The sequence below is a fragment of the Lissotriton helveticus genome, chromosome 4_1 (assembly GCF_964261635.1).
Source record: "Lissotriton helveticus chromosome 4_1, aLisHel1.1, whole genome shotgun sequence".
Taxonomy (NCBI): domain Eukaryota; kingdom Metazoa; phylum Chordata; class Amphibia; order Caudata; family Salamandridae; genus Lissotriton; species Lissotriton helveticus.
The window spans coordinates 579,052,094-579,073,843 of NC_136063.1; the positions used below are offsets into that span (position 1 = coordinate 579,052,094).

General features: G+C 48.2%; 1 protein-coding gene across 1 annotated transcript in view; it reads left to right on the forward strand.

Annotated features, from left to right (window-relative positions):
- Window positions 1-21,750, forward strand: part of ARFGEF1 (ARF guanine nucleotide exchange factor 1) — a 972,411-nt gene that overhangs the window by 557,050 nt on the left and 393,611 nt on the right. The window contains exon 19 of the mRNA XM_078687191.1: window positions 18,320-18,471. Within this exon, the coding sequence (XP_078543317.1) occupies window positions 18,320-18,471 (152 nt within the window). The remainder of the gene's footprint in view (window positions 1-18,319; window positions 18,472-21,750) is intronic.

Consider the following 21,750-nt stretch of genomic DNA (forward strand, 5'->3'; position numbering starts at 1 on the left):
TTTGGGAGCGGTTTTGAAAGAAGGAAGAGAACCATTGAAGGACCACTTCGTCTGCACCTTCCCGCTCTTTGAGAGCTTTAATGAGAAGACTGTGGTCTACAGTGTCAAAAGGCTGCCGACAAGTTTAAGAGGATGAGTAGACAGCAGTGGTCTGAGTCGAGGATGTCGTCCATGATGTTAAGGATTGCAGTTTCGGTGCTGCAGCCTTTTCTAAAGCCTGATTGGTGATGGTCTAGCAAATTAATGTTGTCAATATGTTTGTTCAGTTGACGGAGAACACATTTTTCTAGGATTTTGGCTAAGAAGGGGAGATTGGAGACAGGTCTGAAATGATTCAGGTCTGTAAAGTCTAAACCTGGTTTCTTCAGAAGAGGCGTGACTTGGCCGACTTTGAGGCAATCTGGTATGACGCCAGTTTTTAGGGAGCGGTTTATGATTTCGCACCAAAGTGATGCTAGGGTGAGTTTCAGCTCTTTAGCCATTTGAGCGGGTATGGGGTTGAGGTTGTGAGATGAGGGCTTGGAGGAGGAGAATAAATTGAGGATCTCAGATTCTGGGATGGGGTCGAAGGAAGACCAGGTAATTGGCGGTCGCCCTCTCAAGGTAGTTTCGATTGTTGGAGAGCAGTCTTTGCCGGGGGGATGGAGGTTGATGTCCAGTGAAAGTTCGATCTTGGTGATTTTTTCGTTAAAGAAGTTGGCGAAGTTGTCACATAAGGCTTTAGAGGGCTGGACATGGGAAGTAGCTGGCTTGGACATTTGTTTTTTGATGATGTCAAAGAGTTCCCTTGGTCTGTTTATGGCCTTGTCCAGCACGGTACAGAAAAAGTTGGATTTTTCATTATTGATATGTTGTTTGTACTTTCTTCTTGCTGATCTGAGTTCTTCGCAATTGTTGGAGGAGGGATTCTTTCTCCAGAGACGGTCTGTGGCTCTGAGTTGCCTTCTTTCCTCGTTAATGTTCTTGTTGAACCAGGATCTGGAGGGGATGTTCCTGGGTTTTTTCAGTTTCAAGGGGGCTAGTTTGTCTAGGATGGAGGACATGGTAACATTGTAGTGGGATGTGAGTTCTTCAGTTGAGAGGCCTTCCGGGGAGATGGGCAGGAGGAGGATATTTTCTCTTTTGAATCAGCTGTGTTGATCTGCAATATGATTCTCGACCATGTGGGGGGTTCTGAGATGGAGGGATGAGACATGATCTGTTGAGTGAGGTGGAATAGGATAAGGTGATGATCTGACCAGTCGACCAGAAGGATGTGATCTATAGTGATTGTGTTGTGTTGGGCGATGATGGCATCCAGGATTGCTCCTTTGTTGTGGGTTTCTTTTGAGCAGTGCTGGGTGAGGTTGTTGGTATGGAGTAGTTCATTTAGATTTTGTACTGGAACACTGTTCTTATCATTCCAGTGGAGGTTGAGAACGCCTAGAATGAGGTTGTTGGTATCTCGAAGAGAACAGTGAGCGATTAGGTCTGATAGGTGTTCCGTGAACGTGACGGGTTTGCCTGGGGGATGGTACAGGAGGTGGCAGTGCACTAGATTATTGTTGGTGGTTTTGATGTTGGCGGTTAGGCATTCAAAGGAGTTGTAATTGAAGATATCGAGGGGAAGAGGAGATCAAAAGCCTCAAGGTTGGCATTGTTGGCTTGAATCAGTGCTGTGCCGCTAGAGTAGATGGTCACTGAGGTGATCCCGCAGTGTGGCAGGTGGGAGGGGGCGTAGAATGAAAGTTTGCAGCTATGGGTTGTCTTGGTGGTTTTGGTTATTTGGCCTTTTTCTCTCAGGGAGGATATGTTAAATGTTAATGTTAATGTTAAATTAACTTGTAACGCGCACGGCTGCCCCAGCCAAGGGGCGTCCCAGCGCTAGCTGCAGGAAGATGTACAGGTAGAAGGTGTTTGTGCTGTCATAATGAGGCAATTGTACATTAACAAAAGAGGTAGGTTTTTATGGCTTTCTGGAAGGGTAATAGCTCCTCGATTCTTCGAATTTGAATAGGGAGTCCATTCCAGAGTCTTGCAGCGAGGTATGTAAATGACCGACCGCCCATTCTTGTTAGTTTGAAGCGGGGCACTACTGCCAAGTTCTGTCCTTCTGAACGTAGCGTGCGTCGGGGGACGTACGATGTGAGAAGTGGACATAGCATGGGGGGGGGGCAGTTTTAAGGATTTTAAATGCAAGACAGAGGGTTTTATAGTGGATCCTTTTTTCCACAGGAAGCCAATGGAGTTTCGTAAGAACCGTGGACACTGACTTATAGCGTGGGACACCAGTTAGCGCTCTGGCAGCAGCGTTCTGAACTCGTTGGAGTCTAGCTTTCTCTGCTACATTTGTCCCTAACAAGAGGGAGCTAGCGTAGTCCAGTCTTGACAGAATTGCCGACTGTACTACAATTTGGCGGGTTTGGTGGTCAAAAAACTTTAAAATCGGTCTAAGATTGCGTAATATACCAAAGCAGGTAGCTGCCACCTTTTTAGTATGATGGGTAAAGGTCAGGGCGGCGTCCACCCAAACTCCCAGGTTTCTTACATGGCCTTTGCACTCAGGAGGTTGGCCGAGTGTTTCTGGCCACCAGTTGTTTCCCCAGGCAGTTGTTTCTTTGCCCACCAGTAACACCTCCGTTTTACCGGCGTTTAGCTGGAGATAATTCGCCGTCATTCAGCTGGTGATGTCAATAAGCGTCCGTTTGAAATTTTGTGCACTATGACCGCCTTCGTTGTCCAGTGCCACCACCAGCTGGGTATCGTCGGCGTAGGTCACTAGTGAGAGACCATGTCTCCTGGCTATTTCTGCCAGGGGTTGAACGTAGACATTGAACAGGGTAGGGCTCAGAGCTGACCCCTGGGGCACACCCTGTTCAATGGGGTACTCTTTAGATAGAAAAGGAGGGGTGGAAACTCTGAAGGATCTGCCAGAAAGGAAAGCTTTGAACCACTTGAGAGCCTGCCCTGTTATTCCTATCCCCTCCAGCCTCGACAGCAAAATCTCATGTGACACCGTATCGAAGGCAGCACTGAGATCTAAAAGAATCAGTGCTGCCGTCCCCCCCAGAGTCTAATATGGTACGGAGATGTTCTGTCACACTTGGAAGAGCTGTCTCAGTGCTGTGGCCAGCGCGGAAACCATGTTGGGACCTATCCAGAATGGAATTGGATATCAAATAGTTGGTCAGGATGGAATTGACATGGGCTTCCGCTACTTTTGCTGGCCAGGGGAGGAGTGATATAGGTCTAAAGTTTTCAGGTAGGGTAGGGTCTAGCGTGGGTTTTTTTATGATGGGAGTCACCCAGGCTTGCTTCCATCTTATGGGTATAATGGCTGTGGAGAAGGACAAGTTTATCATATCCAGTAGGCTGGCCTAATTGTGTGAAATATGAGGTCCATTTTTATTTGGCCTATAGCGGAACAATGGTATAAGTCAGCAAAGAGGGATTCAGGGAATTGTCTGATCAGTTTATGTTTGAGGTTTTTTTTTTATTTCGGTGAAAGGTTGGGGGGGAGGGTGATCGAGAACGAGTTATGGCCATGCCGTTTTATGTAAGGTGAGGATAGTGGGTTGGGTGAGGATGTCGAGGTGGAAGGCATTCTAACTGGGATGATAGTGTGGTTAGTGAGGATCGTGTCTTTTGTGGTGGGTTATTATGTAGCTTGGGGGACGGGGCGGCTAGACGCTGCGAACGGGGCTGTTAGCGGTGGCCAGGGACAGGGCTGTTGGCAGAGGTAGTTTGGTCTATAAGAATGAGTTGAGGGTATTGAGGAGCAGTCTGGTGGGTCAGGGGGAGATAGGGAATAGGGTAGGTTTAGTCGGTTTAGTTTCTGGAGAGGGGTGGGAGGTGGACACCTAGGGGGGCGGGCAAGGTGCAGGAGGTAGTGACCATGGCTTATGATACAGCGCTGCTCACCTGCGCCGACTTCAGGGTGCCCCTAAGGTGGTTGCGACCAATCAATCAATCAGTCAATCAACTTGCAAAGCATGCTACTCACCGATAAGGGTCTCAAGGCGCTGAGGGGGGGTGCTGCTATTGTTCGAAGAGCCAGGTCTTGAGGAGCCTTCTGAAGGTGAGCAGATCTTGGGTCTGCTGCAGATGGGTGGGGAGGGTGTTCCAGGTCTTGGCGGTGAGGAAGGAGAAGGATCTGCCGCCGGACGTTGTTCGTTGGATGCGCGGGACGGCGGCAAGGGCGAGGCTGGCGGAGCGGAACTGGCGGGCGGGGGTGTAGAAGTTGAGTCTGTCATTCAGGTAGGCTGGTCCGGTGTTGTGGAGTGCCTTGTGTGCATGGGTGAGGAGCTTAAAGGTGATCCTCTTGTTGATGGGGAGCCAGTGTAGGTCTCTCAGGTGAGGGGTGATGTGACTGCGGGGGGGGGGTGGGGACGTTGAGGATCAGTCGGGCGGAAGCGTTTTGGGTGCGTTGTAGTTGCCGCAGGTGTTTGTGTAGAGTGCGTTGCCGTAGTACAGCCTGCTGCTGACGAGGGCTTGGGTCACTGTTCTTCTTGTTTCGGTCGGGATCCACTTGTAGATCCTGCGAAGCATGTGGAGGGTGTTGTAGCAAGAGGAGGAGACTGCGTTGACCTGCTTTGACATGGAGAGGGAGGAGTCGAGGATGAATCCTAGGTTGCGTGCGTGGTTCGTGGGTGTAGGAGCTGCTCCCAGTATGGTCGGCCACCAGGAGTCGTCCCACACAATAGGGGTGGTACCTAGGATGAGGACTTCCATCTTGTCTGAGTTCAGTTTCAGACGGCTGCTTCTCATCCACTCGGCGATGGTCTTCATTCCCTCGTGGAGGTTGGTTTTGGCGGTGTGCGGGTCCTTGGTGAGGGAGAGGACGAGCTGGGTGTCGTCGGCGTAGGAGATGATGTTCAGGTCGTGCTGGCGGACCACCTGTGCGAGGGGGGCAATGTAGACGTTGAACAGGGTTGGGCTGAGGGATGAGCCCTGAGGTACGCCGCAGATGATGTTTGAGGCTTCGGATCGGAAGGGCGGGAGGCGGACCCTCTGGGGTCTGCCGGAGAGGAAGGACGTGGTCCAGTCCAGGACCTTCTCCTGGATTCCGGCTTCTTGGAGGCGTGTCCTTAGTGTGCGGTGGCAGACCGTGTCGAAGGCGGCTGACAGGTCCAGAAGGATGAGGGCTGATGTTTCGCCGTTGTCTTGCTGGCACCTGATGTCGTCTGTGGTGGCGATGAGGGCAGTCTTGGTGCTGTGGTTGCGTCTGAATCCGGACTGGGATGGGTCTAGGATGTTGTTGTCCTCGAGGTGGCGGGTCAGCTGCATGTTGGCAATTTTCTCGATGACCTTCGCCGGGAAGGGGAGCAGGGAGATGGGCCGGAAGTTCTTGAGGTCTTTGGGGTCTGCCTTGGGCTTCTTGAGGAGGGCGTTGATTTCGGCGTGCTTCCAGCTTTCCGGGAATGTCGCTGGGTTGAAGGAGATGTTGATGATCTTCCGCAGTTGGGGTGCGATAGTTGCGTCAGCTTTGTTGAAGACATGGTGTGGGCAGGGGTCTGATGGAGATCCTGAGTGGATGGAGTTCATGAAGTTGCGTGTCTCTTCGTCGTTGACGTGGGACCAGAAGGTCAGTTGGTTGGTGCAGGTGGCGTTCGGGGTGGGGTCTGTTGCGGTCGGGGCAGATGAGGAGTTGAAGCTGTCGTGGATGTTGGCGATCTTCCAGGAGTACCGAGAAGTGTAGACCTGGATGGGCCGCCATTTTAAAGTCAGGCGCGAGGAGGCGATAAAATAGGGACTCTGGTTCAGGAGCAGACAGCTAGGAGAGAGGGTAGGGGCAGGAGGCAGTCTCTAGGGCTTGTTGCACGGCGTGACTCGCCTGCGCCTCTTTCAGGGCGCCCTCAAAGAGGTCGATGTCAGGAGTTTCTAAGTGGGCAGTCCTGGTTGGGCCACCATTTTGAGGTCAGGTGAAATGGAGAGCTCTGGGTCTGGAAGTGAGTACCTAGGCGAGATGGCAGGGGGAAGGAGGCAGTCTCTAGGGCTTGTGGTCCGGCGCTATTCGCCTTTGCTTGCTTCAGGATGCTCCCGGAGAGGTTGTACTCAAGAATTTCTGTGTGAGCTGTCCTTGCTGGGCCGTCATTTTTAGGTCAGGCAAGGCGCAGGGTTTAGTTATTGGCTCCGGTTCGGCGCTAGAGCTCCTGGGTGAGTGGTCGGTGGCAGGAGGCAGTCTCTCTGGCTTGTGGCAGGCGTGACTCGCCTGCGCCTCGGTCCAGGATCCTCCAGAGAGATTGTGGCCGGTAGCTTCGGGGCGAGTTGTCCTGGGAGGGCTGCCATTTTAAAATCAGGCAAGGCTCCGAATCGGAAAGTGAATAACTCAGGAAGAGTGCAGTGGCAGGAGGCAATCTCCGGGGCTCGATGTCAGACGCGGCTCGCCTTCGCTTGGTTCACAATGCCTCCAGAGAGGTTGCAGTCCGGAATTACTGCGTGGGCCGTCCTTGCTCGTCCGCCATTTTTAGGACAGACAAGGAGGAGAGGTAGAGTTATTGGCTCTGTTCAGCGCGGGAGCAGCTAGGTGAGCGATTGGTGGCAAGAGACAGGTCTCCAGGGCTTGTGGCCGGCGCGACTCACCTGTGCCTCGGTCAGGGAGCCCCCCCGAGTGATTGAGGCTGAGACCTTCGGGGCGAATTGTCCTGGATGGGCCGCCATTTTAAAAACAGGCGAGGCGGAGAGATGAATCCGTTCGCACTCCGATTTGAAGCGTGCACTGTGGGATAGACGACTTCAGATGGCCATGTGTGAAGGGTGTCCCGTGTCTGCTGATGTCGGTGATCCTGTCGGTGCTCCTGCGGTTCTGGGAGGAGGTGACCTGGGGTCGAGAGAGGACAGGGAGGCCCCTTTCACCCATGAGGCCACAGAAAGTAACCAGAGTGTGATACGGCAGTGCTCCTCGTCTTCCGGACTCGAACACAGGCTTGTCTGGCTCGGAAATCCGGTGAGTGCGCAATTTAAGTTCCAGGGGCTGGTTGGGAGGCAACAAGGAGTGTTTTTTTCATGGTTGTTGTCCGTCCATACCAGGAGCTCGATTTTTGTGCTCCCACCCTTCTGCCATCAATCTATAGTAAGTTTAGAGCGTAGAAGGTCCATCCAAAACTAAAGGGTCTACATCACAACCATCTGTATATCCCCACATATCAACTATGTTCAAATCACTCTGTTGGTGGATCAGGAATGGGCTCGAAGTAAATCCCCTGTTAATTCGCCCATCTCTTACATTTCTTGGGAAGTTTCCGAGGGCAGCCCGAGCAGCAAAAATAGGTATTTCCAACCCCATGCAGAAATCTATGCCCTTTTTCCAGACCCCTAAGGAGGGCGGGGAGGTATCTTTCCATTTTTTCGTGATGTCACGCTTTGCAAGTGTGAGGCCCAGTAACAATAGGTGTTGTTTGTACACATTTCCCCCAATGTCGTCTGTAATATGTAGGAGGGTCAATCTGAGAGTGTAGGGGACGTCCCACCCCAGTACCCGTGCCAAACAGGTAATGACATCCTGCCAAAACTTCAAAAGAGATCTACATGACCAAACAGTATGAAGGAAAGTACCGTCGGCCGCACGGCACCTCAAGCAAAGCGGGGTGTGAATGAGTTCTGCCCGGCAGAGCCAATGTCTTGTGTAGTACACCCTGTGTATGTATTTGAACTGTATGTACCGGAGTCGTGTTGCAATGGCAGCACCACGCGGGGACGCAAGCTCCTCGGTCCAATCTTCATCGTCCAATGGGACCAGGTCAGTCTGCCAGACCTCTCATGTGTGGGGAAGTGTTGTGTGACGATTAGTGACAAGCGTGCAATAGATTTTTGCAATCTTGTGTTCCCCCAATTCCCCCATGAACACCTTAGCCTCAAGGGGACTGAACTCGGGTAGGGACACATCAGCTTTAAGCCAGATAATATATGACTAGAAGCTTGGTTTTTCAGCGTATATATCTTGCTCTTTGCATTGGTGCTGTTAATTATTGACACCTCTCTGTAACTAAGTTAGAGTTTTCACACTCCGTCTTTATGCACACTGCAACTGCTGGTAGTGAAGGAGAGTGTTACTTTTTAATCTGTATTTGTCTTAAACATTTTCCTAGGAATCTTGAGGTGAAGGATTCAGAGGTATTGGATAACTGTGCCTTCTGATCCTGACCATCACTTACTTTTTAATTTGTTATGATCGTGCTTTGTTGGCTATTCATACTAACTGTTTTTCAAAGCCTTGGCTTGCAAGCACTATCGTCACACATTTCAGAGTATTTACAAGAACAGACAAAACGGTATCCTTACTCGGAAAAACAGCAAGTCTTCACAGCTCTAATGAAGCTCAAGTAGCCACTCTACCTGTCAGCTCCTCTGACAGGTTGGTGCACTCTGTTGTAACCTTCGTGTCCTAAAGATACATAGTAATCTTTGCTCAGCTTAACCGGTTGTTGGTTTTATGCTTCTGATTGGCTTTCAGTGTTAAATTTTATCATTCTTGAATTTTGGGCCTTTCTTGAAATAAGACTTGTGTATTATGCAGAAGAACTTAAACTCAGTGTCTCAGTAACAGGAAGTAGTAGAGACTCACTATAACAAAAACATGTGTCTTGCTTTGGATACGCTTCTCAAAGGGATGGCTTTCTGTTCCAGTAGTTTCCTGAATGTAATGGAATGAATACTTCTCATAATCAATGTGGGATTTCAGACTATCAGGTCCCTTTAGGGAAACCGAGAAAAGGAATGGAGGGATGGTAATAGGGAGAACCCCAGCTGAGGCAACAACCCCTCCGGAAACTATGCACTGCCACCCGCACCAGGTATGGCGGCCCGTGAAGGGTGAGCCCCTGGTACCAAGAGAGACAGGACAGCCGATCGATCCAGAGAGGGCACCACTATACTAGTGTCCTCCAGTCCGTGGCCCACCAACCATCAGACCAGCCACAGTAAATGAGCCGTTAGGAAGTACAATTAAAAATTTGGAGCTCCTAGGCCCCCAAATGCCGGTAGGAGTTGTAAATTAGAAATGGCTGCTCTGTCTACTGTTATGCCATATGAGGTCCCCCAGTATCTTATTTAGATCCTTAAAGATTGTCCGACGGGGAATCACTTGGAGATTGGCGAAATAGTACATTGACTTGGGAAGTATGATAATCTTCACAAGGTCTATGCTTCCCTTCACAGAGAGCCAAAGGAGTTTCTAAAGGTGGCCTGAGCCCGGAGGGAGAACACCAGCGCAATAAGGTTACTTACTGTCCAATAGGTCCGACTCTGCATAGAAAATCATGATTCCTAAGTAGCGGAGGGATCTGTCCTCCTACCTTAAGGGGCCATCACACATATCAGTAGGAGTCTGGGTCATAGTGGACACCAGGGGGAATATTCAAGATTCAGCGCAACTCACTCGCAGCCCAGAGAGATCTCCAAATTTTGTCAGATCAGCACTGTCAGAAAGATTAACGGTTAGGCCCTTAACATAGAACAGAACTTCACCTTCATATAAAGAAATTATATGTGTCATGTCGGCAGTTGGTGATTCCTCAGTGCTATGACTTTGCTTCTGACTCTGTCAGTCTGTCCAGTTTGAGGAGGTCCAATCATATGTTGAAGTGCTGGTTTGCTGTAAATGCAAGCAAAAGAGTTATTGTTTATGGGCTTAAGCACAGCAAAAAGTCATATGAGCTGTATTCACAAGATCTGCCAGGTGGCAATGGATTTCCCCCTGCCTTGAGAGTTATGTTTGCTGTCCAGTATTTTTCATTCAAAGATAAGGGTATTAATCTGACCGAAACTAGTAGCTTTTATATTTATTTATTGGTGAAACTCAAACCTTTCATATTTGATTGCTGGTGCTGTCATCAGTTCAAGACTGAACTACTGTTGCTGCTAAATTACACCGGTAGCTAAGAAAGCTTTGGGTTGATTGCAGAAATAAATTGAAAACATGCTGAAAACTGGGTTGTGGATAATTTGAGTTTCCATGAGCATGTCAGCCCTACACTCTGAAGACTTCTTTAGCTGCCTGTTACCTTCTCTTTGTGATACGGTGATCCAAAAGCCATGTACAAGTCGCGCCCTTTACAATGTGTTGGAAGATTAAGGCCATATTTGTGTGCAGCCATCATTAGACAATCAGCTGTTCTATGTAAAAGTTGGAGGCATACTCACAGTGTGGGAAAACTTAGACATGAAGGTGGAATGAGCTTCCGCTTGGGTTAAGATCCAAAATGGATCTTAACCTTAGTTTTTAGATCTGTTTTATTTGGCATCATGTCATGCTCTGCATACTAGATACTTCTGGGTCACGGCTGATTAAAATCTGGGTGTTGTCTATGTATGTGGTGCGTGATATTTTAAGCTTTTAAAATGTTGATCATGATGCCTATGTACATACTGTAATTGACTGATCAGACATTTGTGGAACTCCGGAATTGATCGCTGTTACTTCAAACAGTAATGGTTTTGCTACCTGTAGGCTATGTGCCAAGATGCAGTGGTTGCCATAGCAGGTGTCCACCTGAGCTCAGGAAATTCCCTGCACCAGACACAGGCTTACCTACTGCGTTAGATGCCCAGATACAGTTGCATATGTTAATGTTCTGCAGTTACAAGCTCCATTAGTACCATCTTCTGCGAAGTTCCACTTGGTATATTGAGGTATTGCCAATATATGCCTAGTAAAAGCCTCATTTGATTCTTTACAGTTTCATATTTGGAGGTATACATTTAAACAGGACTAAGATTAATTGAAGAAAATATTTGGTGCTTATTGTGGCATTGGTGACGTTACTGTATGATGTGATCCATTGAAGCGCAGTTTATAATGTGGGAACTATACCTAAATGTTTATGTACTTCAAGGATGAATGGTTTCTGCTTAAGCCAAGGGTACTTTTTGATAAGTCTCATCGAATAGTGGCATGAGCTCAGGTGTGGAAGGCCACCAAAATGTTCATCAGTCCCAGGGACCAACAGTGGCTTTTTCCATTTCCATCTTCATGTCATCCACTATGACCAATAGCTCTGCATCTGTACTATTTAGTGAATTGAAAAACCTACCTAGGTATCATCCAAGATTCTATTTTTATATGAAAAATGTTGTTCATCATTGCAACACTACCAACAACCTGGAAGGAATTGGTAAATTGGACACTTGCAAAATGCCATGATCATTTGGATTTTAACGGTTCCCTGATTACATTTTGAAAGGTTCATTCCCATCATCAGCGACGTTCTAATGCTTTATGTATGGCTAGGAGTAAGGTTTCTGTGATTGCGAGTCCTGAATAGAAATTTTAAATGATAGGATCTTTTGGAGATCCAGTATATTCACTTTGGGAAATAATCTCTTGTGAACTAATGGTAAGATTTGTGGAAATGGACACTTCAAAGTTGTTTAATTAGTGTTTAAAAACCTGGAGTTGTTTTCAATGGTCTATGTATATTGATTAGTAATACTGAGTTAAGCACAGTTGCAGGGATGGGGCTAGTATACTCTTACTATCCTTCCTTATTTTTTTACTTTGATTTCTTCTTTAGGAACAGGAAAGGTGCTAAGTTTTGGGAAAGATGTTCTTCCATAGCTTTGAAAAGTTGTTGCACCCTGCTGTGTTGTGCCTTTTGACCTTATCTGTGTTTTCCCTCAGTGGACTAGAGTAGTGCACTAGGCATGCTCCATGTCTCTGCAGATAATGGCTAACAATAGTGGCAAACTATTCTCATTAGGTGGGGAGTCCTGTAGTGTACTTCCGCTTGTAGTCAAGGTTGATAATTGGCCAATCATATGAACTGGCATTTTGTGGCAGCCAAATTTTAATCTCAAGAGTAAAATGTGTGTCTGTATGTAGTGGTGATTCCGTTCCAGTCTGTTTTTGTCTTTCTGTGAATGTGACTTACTGTATGTCCATTAATACATTCCTGCTTTGAAACTCTGTAGCTGGAGTGATATACTCATCTGCCTGGTACTCTTTTCTACTCAAAATGTCTATTAGTCCCCATGAGAAGCTCCCAGAGTGGACCCTCTCACCAAAAACAAGGGACAGATCTGCGAACCAGACCCCACGCAGCTCAACCTGGCAATCTGCCACCTAAGATACTTGAGTTCAGCTACCTACGCCTTCCACAAGAGTACTTGGAGAGCCTCAAGGAAGCAGGCGAACCAACTACTACTCGAGCTTGCTATGCAGAAAAATGAAAGAGGCTTGTCTTCCACTGTACCTCAAAGCATATTGGTCCTTTGAACCCTTCAGTTTCGGGCATCATATGCTACCTCCTTCATTTACAAATATCAGGGTTAGCATACATTTCCATAAGACTTCATTTATCCCCTATAGCCATTCACATGAAGAATAAGCAATACTCTTCCTTAATCCGTAGGCTGGTCATCAAGGCTTTCAAGGAGGGCCTCATGACCGGCCCCTCAATGAAACCTGAAGACAGTCTTCATCAGACTCATGAGGCATACTTTTTTGACATTGCATTCCTGCCCTTACAGTTCATATCATGGGAGCTTGCTTTCTGAATGGCTATAACCTCACTCAGGCACAATAGTAAGTGGCAACCACTCAAATTACAGAAACCCTACATTCAGGGTTGCACCTATAGAGTAGTATTACAAACCAATCCAAAGTTTCTGCCCAAGGCTATTTCTCCTTTTCATCTAAACCATACCATAAAACTCCAAGTCTTCTTTCCGCTACCCCAGCCAGGTGCAGAGAGAGCCGTTCATATTTTAGATGTCACGATGTACTACATTGATAGGTCTAATTCCTTTTGTAAGGCGAACCCGCTGTTTATAGCTTTTTGCAACCACAAAATAGTCAACCTATTTCAAAAGCATGGATTAGTAGCTGGATAGTCAGGTGTATCCATTAACCCTGGGTAGTGAACTCCCCTCAGAGTTTGCGGAGTTTTCCGCACTCCGCGTTACGCGGAGCTCGCAGTTTTTTTCCTTGCTCGTGTTTGTCAATATCAAGTTGGCGAGCGTGAGCGAGGAAAATCAACCTCTCGGTGAGATTTTTCCTTGTACGCGATCGTCAACATCAAGTTGGCGAACGGGAGCGTGGAAAATCAACCTCCCGGCAAGATTTCTCAACGCGGGTGGGGGTGGTGGTCAGGTTTCTCATTGCGAGTGGTCGCAAATGCTCGTATTGAGAAACTGCCCGTTCGCGTTGAGAAAGCTGCCGCTACTCGAGCATCAGAAAAAGAAAGCAGGGACCGCTATGCAAGGTGTCATTCGCAATGATTGCTCAGTGCGGACAAGCATCGGACACTGTGCAATCACTTCGAGCGGCATTTTTCTATCGTACTCCGCCGCTTGCGGAGATCCGCGCAGTGCGGCTGTGTTTTTTTTGCACTGCGCGGAGTTCCGCATAGTGCAACTCAGCGAACTCCACCCAGGGTTAGTATCCACACCTGCTACCTTAAAGCCAAGCAAGTTTTACCTGCTCCCACAGGGCAAGCTCCACTTGAAAAAAGGTCACTTCCAAGACTGTCCTTAGAAACATCCTGTTAGCTTATATTTGTACAGCCGCTACTTGGTTAACGCCACACACATTTACCAAACATTACTATGTGGATGTTCTTGCTAGACAGTAATCTTTTGTTAGTTGGGCAGACGGTCCGAAAAAACCTTTTTCACACATCTGATTCATCCACCCACTAGCAAACACTTAAACAGAGGGACTGCTTTATAGTCTGCATAGAGCATGTGCACCTACAGCAACATATGTTTAGAACGGAAAATATTACTTATGCTTTAATCATCTGTTCGTAGCATGTAATTCTGTTGATTCACATGTAACCCCCCTGCTCCCTGGACACTTGTGACTCTGGCTGCATATCTCTTTCTTTCTTTCTTTCTCTTCTACATTTACTTAGTTAGCAATACACATGTACAGTACTTAATTATACTGCTTCATACCACTCTCACCCGTTGGACTAAAGCCAATCTAAAATGGAGTTGGTGCCCATGTTAATGAAAGATGTTAGGAAAAACCACCATAAACCTCGTGACTGAAGAGATTTTGTTTTAAGAAAATCAAGCTGCACACATCCAAGCCCAACACTAGATGGCAGGAGTACGCGCAGCATGTGAATCTACAGTCATTTACTATACAAACAGATGCCTGCAGGTTAAGTAACATTTTCCCTTTTTGGGTTTCGCCTGCCGAAGGCTGCGCTCTGCGCAGCTCTTCAGCGCAGGTGAAATCCTATGTCGTCAATAAGGACTCCTGGAACGTCCCCCGGCTCTCATTGGTTAGCTCCATAAATGGAGGCTAGCCATTGAGTGCCGGATCTGTCCATCAAGGCTGGACCAGATTCGGGGGCGTTCCGGAGATTTTTTCCCAGGGCGGAGTTACGTTTTTTCCCGTTCCCTCCCCTTTCACTGAAAGTGAATTCAGATGCGCTGTCCATTCCCGCCCCCTCCGTGTGCCTTTCCGCCGCCCTTGCTGTCCTGTGCACGTTTCCCGCCGTCCGTGTCCTCTCCCGCCCCCTCCCGCCGTCCGTGTCCTCTCCCGCCCCCCTCCCGCCGTTCGTGTCCTCTCCCGCCCCCCTCCCGCCGTTCGTGTCCTCTCCCGCCCCCTCCCGTCGTCCGTGTCCTCTCACGCCACCAGCGAGTGCCCACCTCGCGATTTCTGCCCGCCTGCCTGCCTAGCGAGGGCCGCCGCGCTGCCCGCGGCGACCCGGAAGTACCTGGCCGGCCGGCCAATCCCTTCGCGGCCGGCCGGAAGTCCCGCACCCGCAGCCCGGGGGAGGGAAAGGGAAGCCTTGCTGTTTGCCGCTTCCCCCTGCCTGGGGGAAGCCTTTGTCGGTGTTGCCGGTCTCCCATGCCTGGAGGGAGACCGGAGAGGAGCCTGACGAGGGTGGAGCGGAGGGGGCGCGGGGCACATTGTGGTGCCCGCCCCCACCGCAAATCCGTACCGGCAGCAAGGAGGAGGGCAGCAGCGATCAGGTAAGGATCAGCCTGGGCCTGCCTTTAGTCACGGCGCTTCCTCGAGCACTCCGCTGCCCCTGGCCACGAGCACAGCGTGGAGTTGCTGTGGCGTGGCGTGCCGCTGACTGACTGCCTGCCAGAGCGGGGCGTGTGAGTCCGGGAGGGATTTGAACCCTGCGGTGCAGAGCGGAGACAGCATGGCTGGAGTCTGAGGTGCCTTGTGTGGAAGAGGGTCCCCTACCCCAGCATCAGATAACGTCAGGAGGGCTTCTCGCCGCTGCAGGGCTGTCGTAGGGAGCATAACCTGGTTGGGGAATCCGGAGAGCAAGGGATAGTTCCGGCCGACAGGCGGCGTCCTGTCCAGCGCGGGAGGGTGCGCCACCATGGCACCCTGGCGCCCACCGCCGCAGCGTGCCCTGCTCTGGCTCACCTTTGGGATCCTGTGCTGCGCGCCCAGACCGGTAAGGGGGCAGCTGATGGCGGGTGGCGGCCCGGGGCACTACTGTCAGGAGGTGCTTGTTTGGCGACTCTGAACTGCCTCTCCAGTGGCATCCGGGATGTACAATGTGTTGTGGGTGACTTTGAGCAAGATGTAAGGGGGGCAGAGTGGCATGTCGTGATCGTGCCCTCAGAGGTTGTCATTAAGACAGGCTCGCATCATGTGCAGAATGTAACCCTGGGTTTGGCATCATGGCCACCTGGCAGAGTTCAGAGGTGTTTAAAGGAGAGGATGGAATGTACCAAGTGCTTTCATGAGTTGTCATTAAGTTAAGATGGCATGCCCAAAGTAGGCATGGGTGTGAATGAGGGCACCATGGCATGTCCTGGGTATTCCTCTGAGGTAGGCATTACGTGCTGAATGTGTCTTTCCAGTTGCCATAAGGTAGGAAGCCACATGCTGAGTGTTACTCTGAGGTTGGCATTAACGAGGAATGGCATACGAAGAGTGTTTTCTGGGTTTGACATGAGAGTAGGCTGGCATGGGCTGAATGTCTGCGTGGCTGGCATAAGGGGCATGTGCTGATGGTGTCTTTGCGGTTGGTGTTAAGATTGTGTCACTTGGAATAGCCACAGGACCGGCTGGTATGTGATGAAGGTGACTCTGGGGCTGGCATCATGACACCGTGGCATTTGTTTAGCGTGACTTGGCATCAAAACAGGATGAAGTGAACTTTTGGAGTTGGCATAAGGGAAACCAGGCCTCTGCTGAGGATCCTTAAGGAGTTGGAATGGGCTGAGCATGTCATTGTGGTTGGCAGCTCCATGGAACAGTGTGCATTAAAATGCGTACATGGTACCTAGCATGGCATTAGAACAAAATGTCACCAAATGTTATGGTTCTGATGCTCACATCGCTGTGTTTGGCATGGAACAGACTTGGGTGTGCAACATGTTGCCCTGAGTTTCACGTCATGACATCATGTGGCGCATTATGGACTTTTAGGGAGCATTTTAACTAGGCAAGGAGGAAATGTGCCAGGTGTGTCACAGGTGTGAGCTACGTATTAAAGGTAATGTCGAGTCCTTCTCTGACGCTGGTACAAAGGTGGGATGACGAACTGAGTCAATCAGTCAAATAACTTTATTCGCATTTAGTAAATGCATAAAAGTACAAGTAGTTATCACAGTACGAATTGATCAAGGAATAATTCAAAACAGTTAAAAATTAATTGTATACATTTTTCCTTTTAAAAGATATCAACATTTATATGCATCCACATTACTGGAGCTAGCAGCTATACATTTATGAGAGGAATATTTGCAGTAATCAATTTATGATGGTAACACCCTCACGTGTGGTTTGTTCAGAATAGCCATGCACTGGAAACATGGCTGTGCTTTCTTCCCTGCCCCCTGGCTGTGCTTTCTTCCCTGCCCCCTGGCTGTGCTTTCTTCCCTGCCCCCTGGCTGTGCTTTCTTCCCTGCCCCCTGGCTGTGCTTTCTCCCCTGCCCCCTGGCTGTGCTTGCTGCCCCGCCCCCTGGCTGTGCTTGCTGCCCCGCCCCCTGGCTGTGCTTGCTTCCCCGCCCCCTGGCTCTGCTTGCTCTCCTGAGTGTGTGTGTGTGACTCTGGGTGGGTGTGTGTGGCTCTCGGTGGGTGTGTGTGGCTCTCGGTGGGTTGCTCCCCCGCCCCCTGGTTCCCCTTACCCTGGTTCCCATTCCCCTGGTTCCCCTTCCCCTGGTTCCCCTTCCCCTGGTTGTGCTTGCTTCCCTGCCACCTGGCTGTGCTTGCTTCCCTGCCACCTGGCTGTGCTTGCTTCCCTGCCACCTGGCTGTGCTTGCTTCCCTGCCCCCTCGCTGTGCTTGCTTCCCTGCCCCCTCGCTGTGCTTGCTTCCCTGCCCCCTCGCTGTGCTTGCTCTCCTGAGTGTGGGTGAGTGTGGCTCTGGGTGGGTGTGTGTGTGTGTGGCTCTGGGTGGGTGTGTGTGTGTGTGTGTGGCTCTGGGTGTGTGTGTGTGTGTGGCTGGCTCTGGGTGTGTGTGTGTGTGGCTGGCTCTGGGTGTGTGTGTGTGGCTCTGGGTGTGTGTGTCTGGCTGTCTCTGGGTGTGTGTGGCTCTGGGTGTGTGTGTGTGGTAGTAATTGCTGTCTGCTGAGCTCGTCCGTAGGGTACAATAGGTCTCACATTTGCGAGAGATTAAGCTAATGGCAATGTAAATGACAATGCCATTTATTTATTTGTTTTCAAAACCAACACATAAATACAAATTTTGTCATTTACAATGCCAAAAGCTCTAACTTTTCCAAAGGCGAAACCATTGCATTGTAAATGCTTGTTTGTTGTTGCTTTAACTCCATGAGGAATGTATATGTTTTTTTCTTACTGTAAGCGTAAGACTCCCTCTCCCCTCTGCTCGCCTATTGCTTTCTCCTATCCTTCCAGTCCAACTTTTTTTAAATGTCTTTTTCAACCCCATCTTCTGTCTCTGCTGCAGCTTCTCCCTCTCCCTCCCCTACCTATATGCTCTGATTTAATTATTGAACTCCTTATGTTTCTGCGTTTGTCCCCCCACTTTGCTGTTGCCTCTCAGAGGAGTGTACATTTTTCCGCACTATCAATGCTCCTCTTGCTACTGATATGATTCTTCTAGTTCTTCCATTGTGTATACTGTAGTACTTTGTTATTATTCTGCTGCTCCCTGTTGTCCCAGACTCCTTCTGTTTTATATTACCTCATGCTTTATTCAGATTACATAAACTGTATCTGAAAGAATTACCCTGCAGATTAATCCAGTCTGAATAGAAAATGAATCACCGCTTTTCTGTTGCTCTTAGCAGGAGCAACGTCTTCATAACTGATATTAGATTGAGCATGAATATTTGCATGTTTTAGCAGTGTATTCATTTAAACAGTATGAGCAGCGTGGTGTGTCATAATGAATTACATCTGCCAATAAGTCATAACAATCATTATTAACTGGTCATCATATTCTATTATAGATGTAGCTAGCGAGAAGCAGAGACGACTGTTATATAACTTAGAAATGGAACAGATGGCTAAAACTGCAAAAGCCTTAATGGAGGCAGTGAGCCACGTGCAGGCTCCTTTCACGAGTGCAACACATTTAGAGCACGTGAGGCCAATGTTCAAGGTGAGTTTCTGAAATTCGTGTTCCTATGAATTTGATTATATTATGGTGTATGCCATGGATCCAACTTGTAGAACCAGTGCACATTTGCACATCCGTTTTATAGGTAAGAATGGTATGTCCGTATTCTGTAAACCATACCAAGTATGGACTATAAATCCTTAGCCTTCCAAGAAAACGTGGAGTTGTTAAATTAATTTCAGAAACTGTGGGATGCGCTTTTCCTCTGCACAGGTGGTTAACGACATCGACATGGGGCACTGGGGAAATTAATGGATGCTACCTACTGTAATTGGTTTTCTAGGTTAAAAGCTGCATTTATTTGAAATTCACTAATTGACATTTTATTGGTCTCATTTACTAATTACTTTGCATTAAAGCATCATCTCTTGCATGTTGTTGCAACCACTCAGATGTAAAAAAAAATGTTTCTACTAGCTCCCTTTGGAAAACAACATGAGGCTCTGCCACTTTCTTTGCCTACTCTATCCTCCCTGTAATCTGCACCACAGTGCCCTTTCCATCTTCACTGTAATCTCTTACCTTTGATTCTGTATCCCTGCTGCAGCCTTCCTTCTCTTCTTTATTCGGCACAGCCCAATTGAAAAAACACAGTTGTGTACAGCACTCTCGCTTTGCCTCTAGATTTGTACAGTATTATGTGGCATAGTACATATATTGAGAATGAGCAGAGTCACTGCAACCACACAAAGTATGATAGCTGTCAGATATACTTGACTGTGATCCTAACTAGGAAACTAAGTCAAAATCCTACACGGACAATAGAGAAATACAGTTCAGATGCCTGGGGAAGTCCATCCTTATGGAAGAGGTGGACTTACACACATATTTGTGCCATATTTCATCACCTACGACCTCTCTACACCCTGGTAGGACAGTGCCAACATGGCGACTTAACTTCCTATTGGACTCAGATCAGGGGGGAGTTCTTAAATAAAAGCTACTGGAGAAAGGAGTGATCCAGATCAGAAAATTAAAAATATCTTGAAGTTCCTCGGTGTGACACCTTTATTCATAATGGAATACAGGCATTCTTAAAAACTGAGGTGAGATGGTGGGTTGAGAGCAATGGCCCAGATCGCCTCTGTTAGGCCGACATGTTTCTGCCCTACTCTGAAGTACTAACGGGTCTGGGACATTCCTCAGGGCCAGTGATCCCTGACTACCGCTAGTTGTATAGCTCCTATATATCCTTATATCGTGTTAAGTTAGCATAGGTACATTTGAGATTTAAACGCCATTTTTCCTTTCTTGCAACTTCTGCACACGACCCTTAATTGTTGACTTAGCTTTCAACCTAGTGGTTTGCCGTGGTGTATGTGAGAATAATATGTTATTGCTCTGATATCAGTTTTGTTTAATAAACCATGTCTGCACGGAGAGTGCTGAAGTTTCAGGAGCAACACGATAAGTAATTGTTATGAGGTCTGATCTCCACGCCTTCATAGTCATAACACAAGTGCAGCCTTTGCCAACTTGGGCTTGAGGTGGGATTGATATTGCTTTGCACGAGAATTGTTAAGGGACTTGATGCGGTGCACATGCAGAGAGAGCTGGTGTATGCTGATGTGATTCCTTCAAGCTAGGACACTAAGGTATGGGCCCGCCCTAAAACAACCCAAAGAGACCTTCTTAGCTAATAATATAATATATGTGTTAGGGAGGGTGAGATATAAGTGTTGTTAACTCTTATTCATTACAGCATGTTAACATGCTGTCACCATTCGCTTTTATGTCTTAGTAACTATGCTGGTAATTTTGCTACTGATAATAAGTATACTTGTATTATCTAAGATACTGCGCCTGAGAAGACGGCATTAGTAAATAAACATTTCAAATGCACATGTGTCTTCTTTACTCCATGTTCTGGTTTGTAATGATAATATAACGAAAGAGTGTTCATGAGTTCCACGTACCCTGAGGTACTGTAAGTTCATGTTCTGGTTTGTCTAAACATTGGGAGTTTGATATGTCCAATGAGACACTGTAGCTAGCTCGGTAAGGGGTGAGTTGGTTGCTGAGGTAAGTTTTGGGACACCCTAATTTGCCGAGGTTCCACTCCTCTGTGCACAGTTCTGTGTGAGTACAGAAACCCTGCGACATGGCGCCCAACGGTTTCGGTGGTCTTATATCATGACACTCGAGTAGTTTATCGTTCATGCCTTAACCCCTTCACATCCGTTTCCGGAAAACGGGGTGTCAGTGAAACCTACCTATTTTTTGAAATAGGTCTTTATTCAAGCTTGATTCATTCTTAAACGGTTTCTTTGAATTACTACCCAGTTGTGCTACAAAGTATTCTTTGTGTTTTCTTGTTTCCAGTACTGTCATGGCGGCGGTGGCTATTGCGCAGCATAGTCGCGTAGCGGTACGCAATCATCTTCAGACGTACCAGGTCCCAGTAGATGGGATGGCTGTGATTTTCGTGGTATGTGCAGATCCGGCGTTTCCTTACGAGTTGTTTTACTCTTGGGTTACGTTTCCGGCTGTGGACGCTAATTCTGGTTTGTTCCACTCCTACACCGCCTCGGATGTCCCGGCTGAATATACGCCGTACAGGGCATTGGAAATACCTATTGATCATTGGCAGCATCGAGTTTGGTTTGATGGCGCCCTCCCCCACTCTTTGTCCGCTGCGAGGTTAGGTCCACTCTCAATTCCAGGTACAAATTGGCCTGCGTTGGGTGGCTTTACCCCGCACCCGAATCACGGGGCTTGTACCCTAGCAGAAATTCGCAGGCTACATGTTGTTTCCATTTCCGTGATTCGTGCTTTAGTGCAATACATCGGTCGACATCTTCCTGGTGGTCCCCAGGGGGGTGCGGCCGCTCCCATGGAACGAGGCGGAATGCGTCTCAATCCAGTGATGGTTAATTCGGTTTTTGGAGCTCGTCCAGTTGACAACGATGACTTCCCATTCTGGCTAGCAGAGAAGTTTGATCAACTGGAGGCGGTTTTTCCGAATTCTACTCCTGCTGATAAACATAGAATGTTAACGATTACTCTACCGAAGGATATCACTCCTGAACTTGTTGACTGTGAAAGCTGGGGAAAAACATTTGCGGCAGTTTATACAAGGTGCTTCGGCACCCCGTCTATGACTGCCCTGCCTGAAATCATTAGACGTGTTCAAAATGATCACGGTCCAGAGGCAGCGGTTGAATTGGGTATGCGCCTGTGTGGTTCTTTTGAGATTGTAAGTGATCTCATTCTCTCCAATGTTAAAGGAGATGCAGTTAACTTTCAGGTGTCGAATGCTTT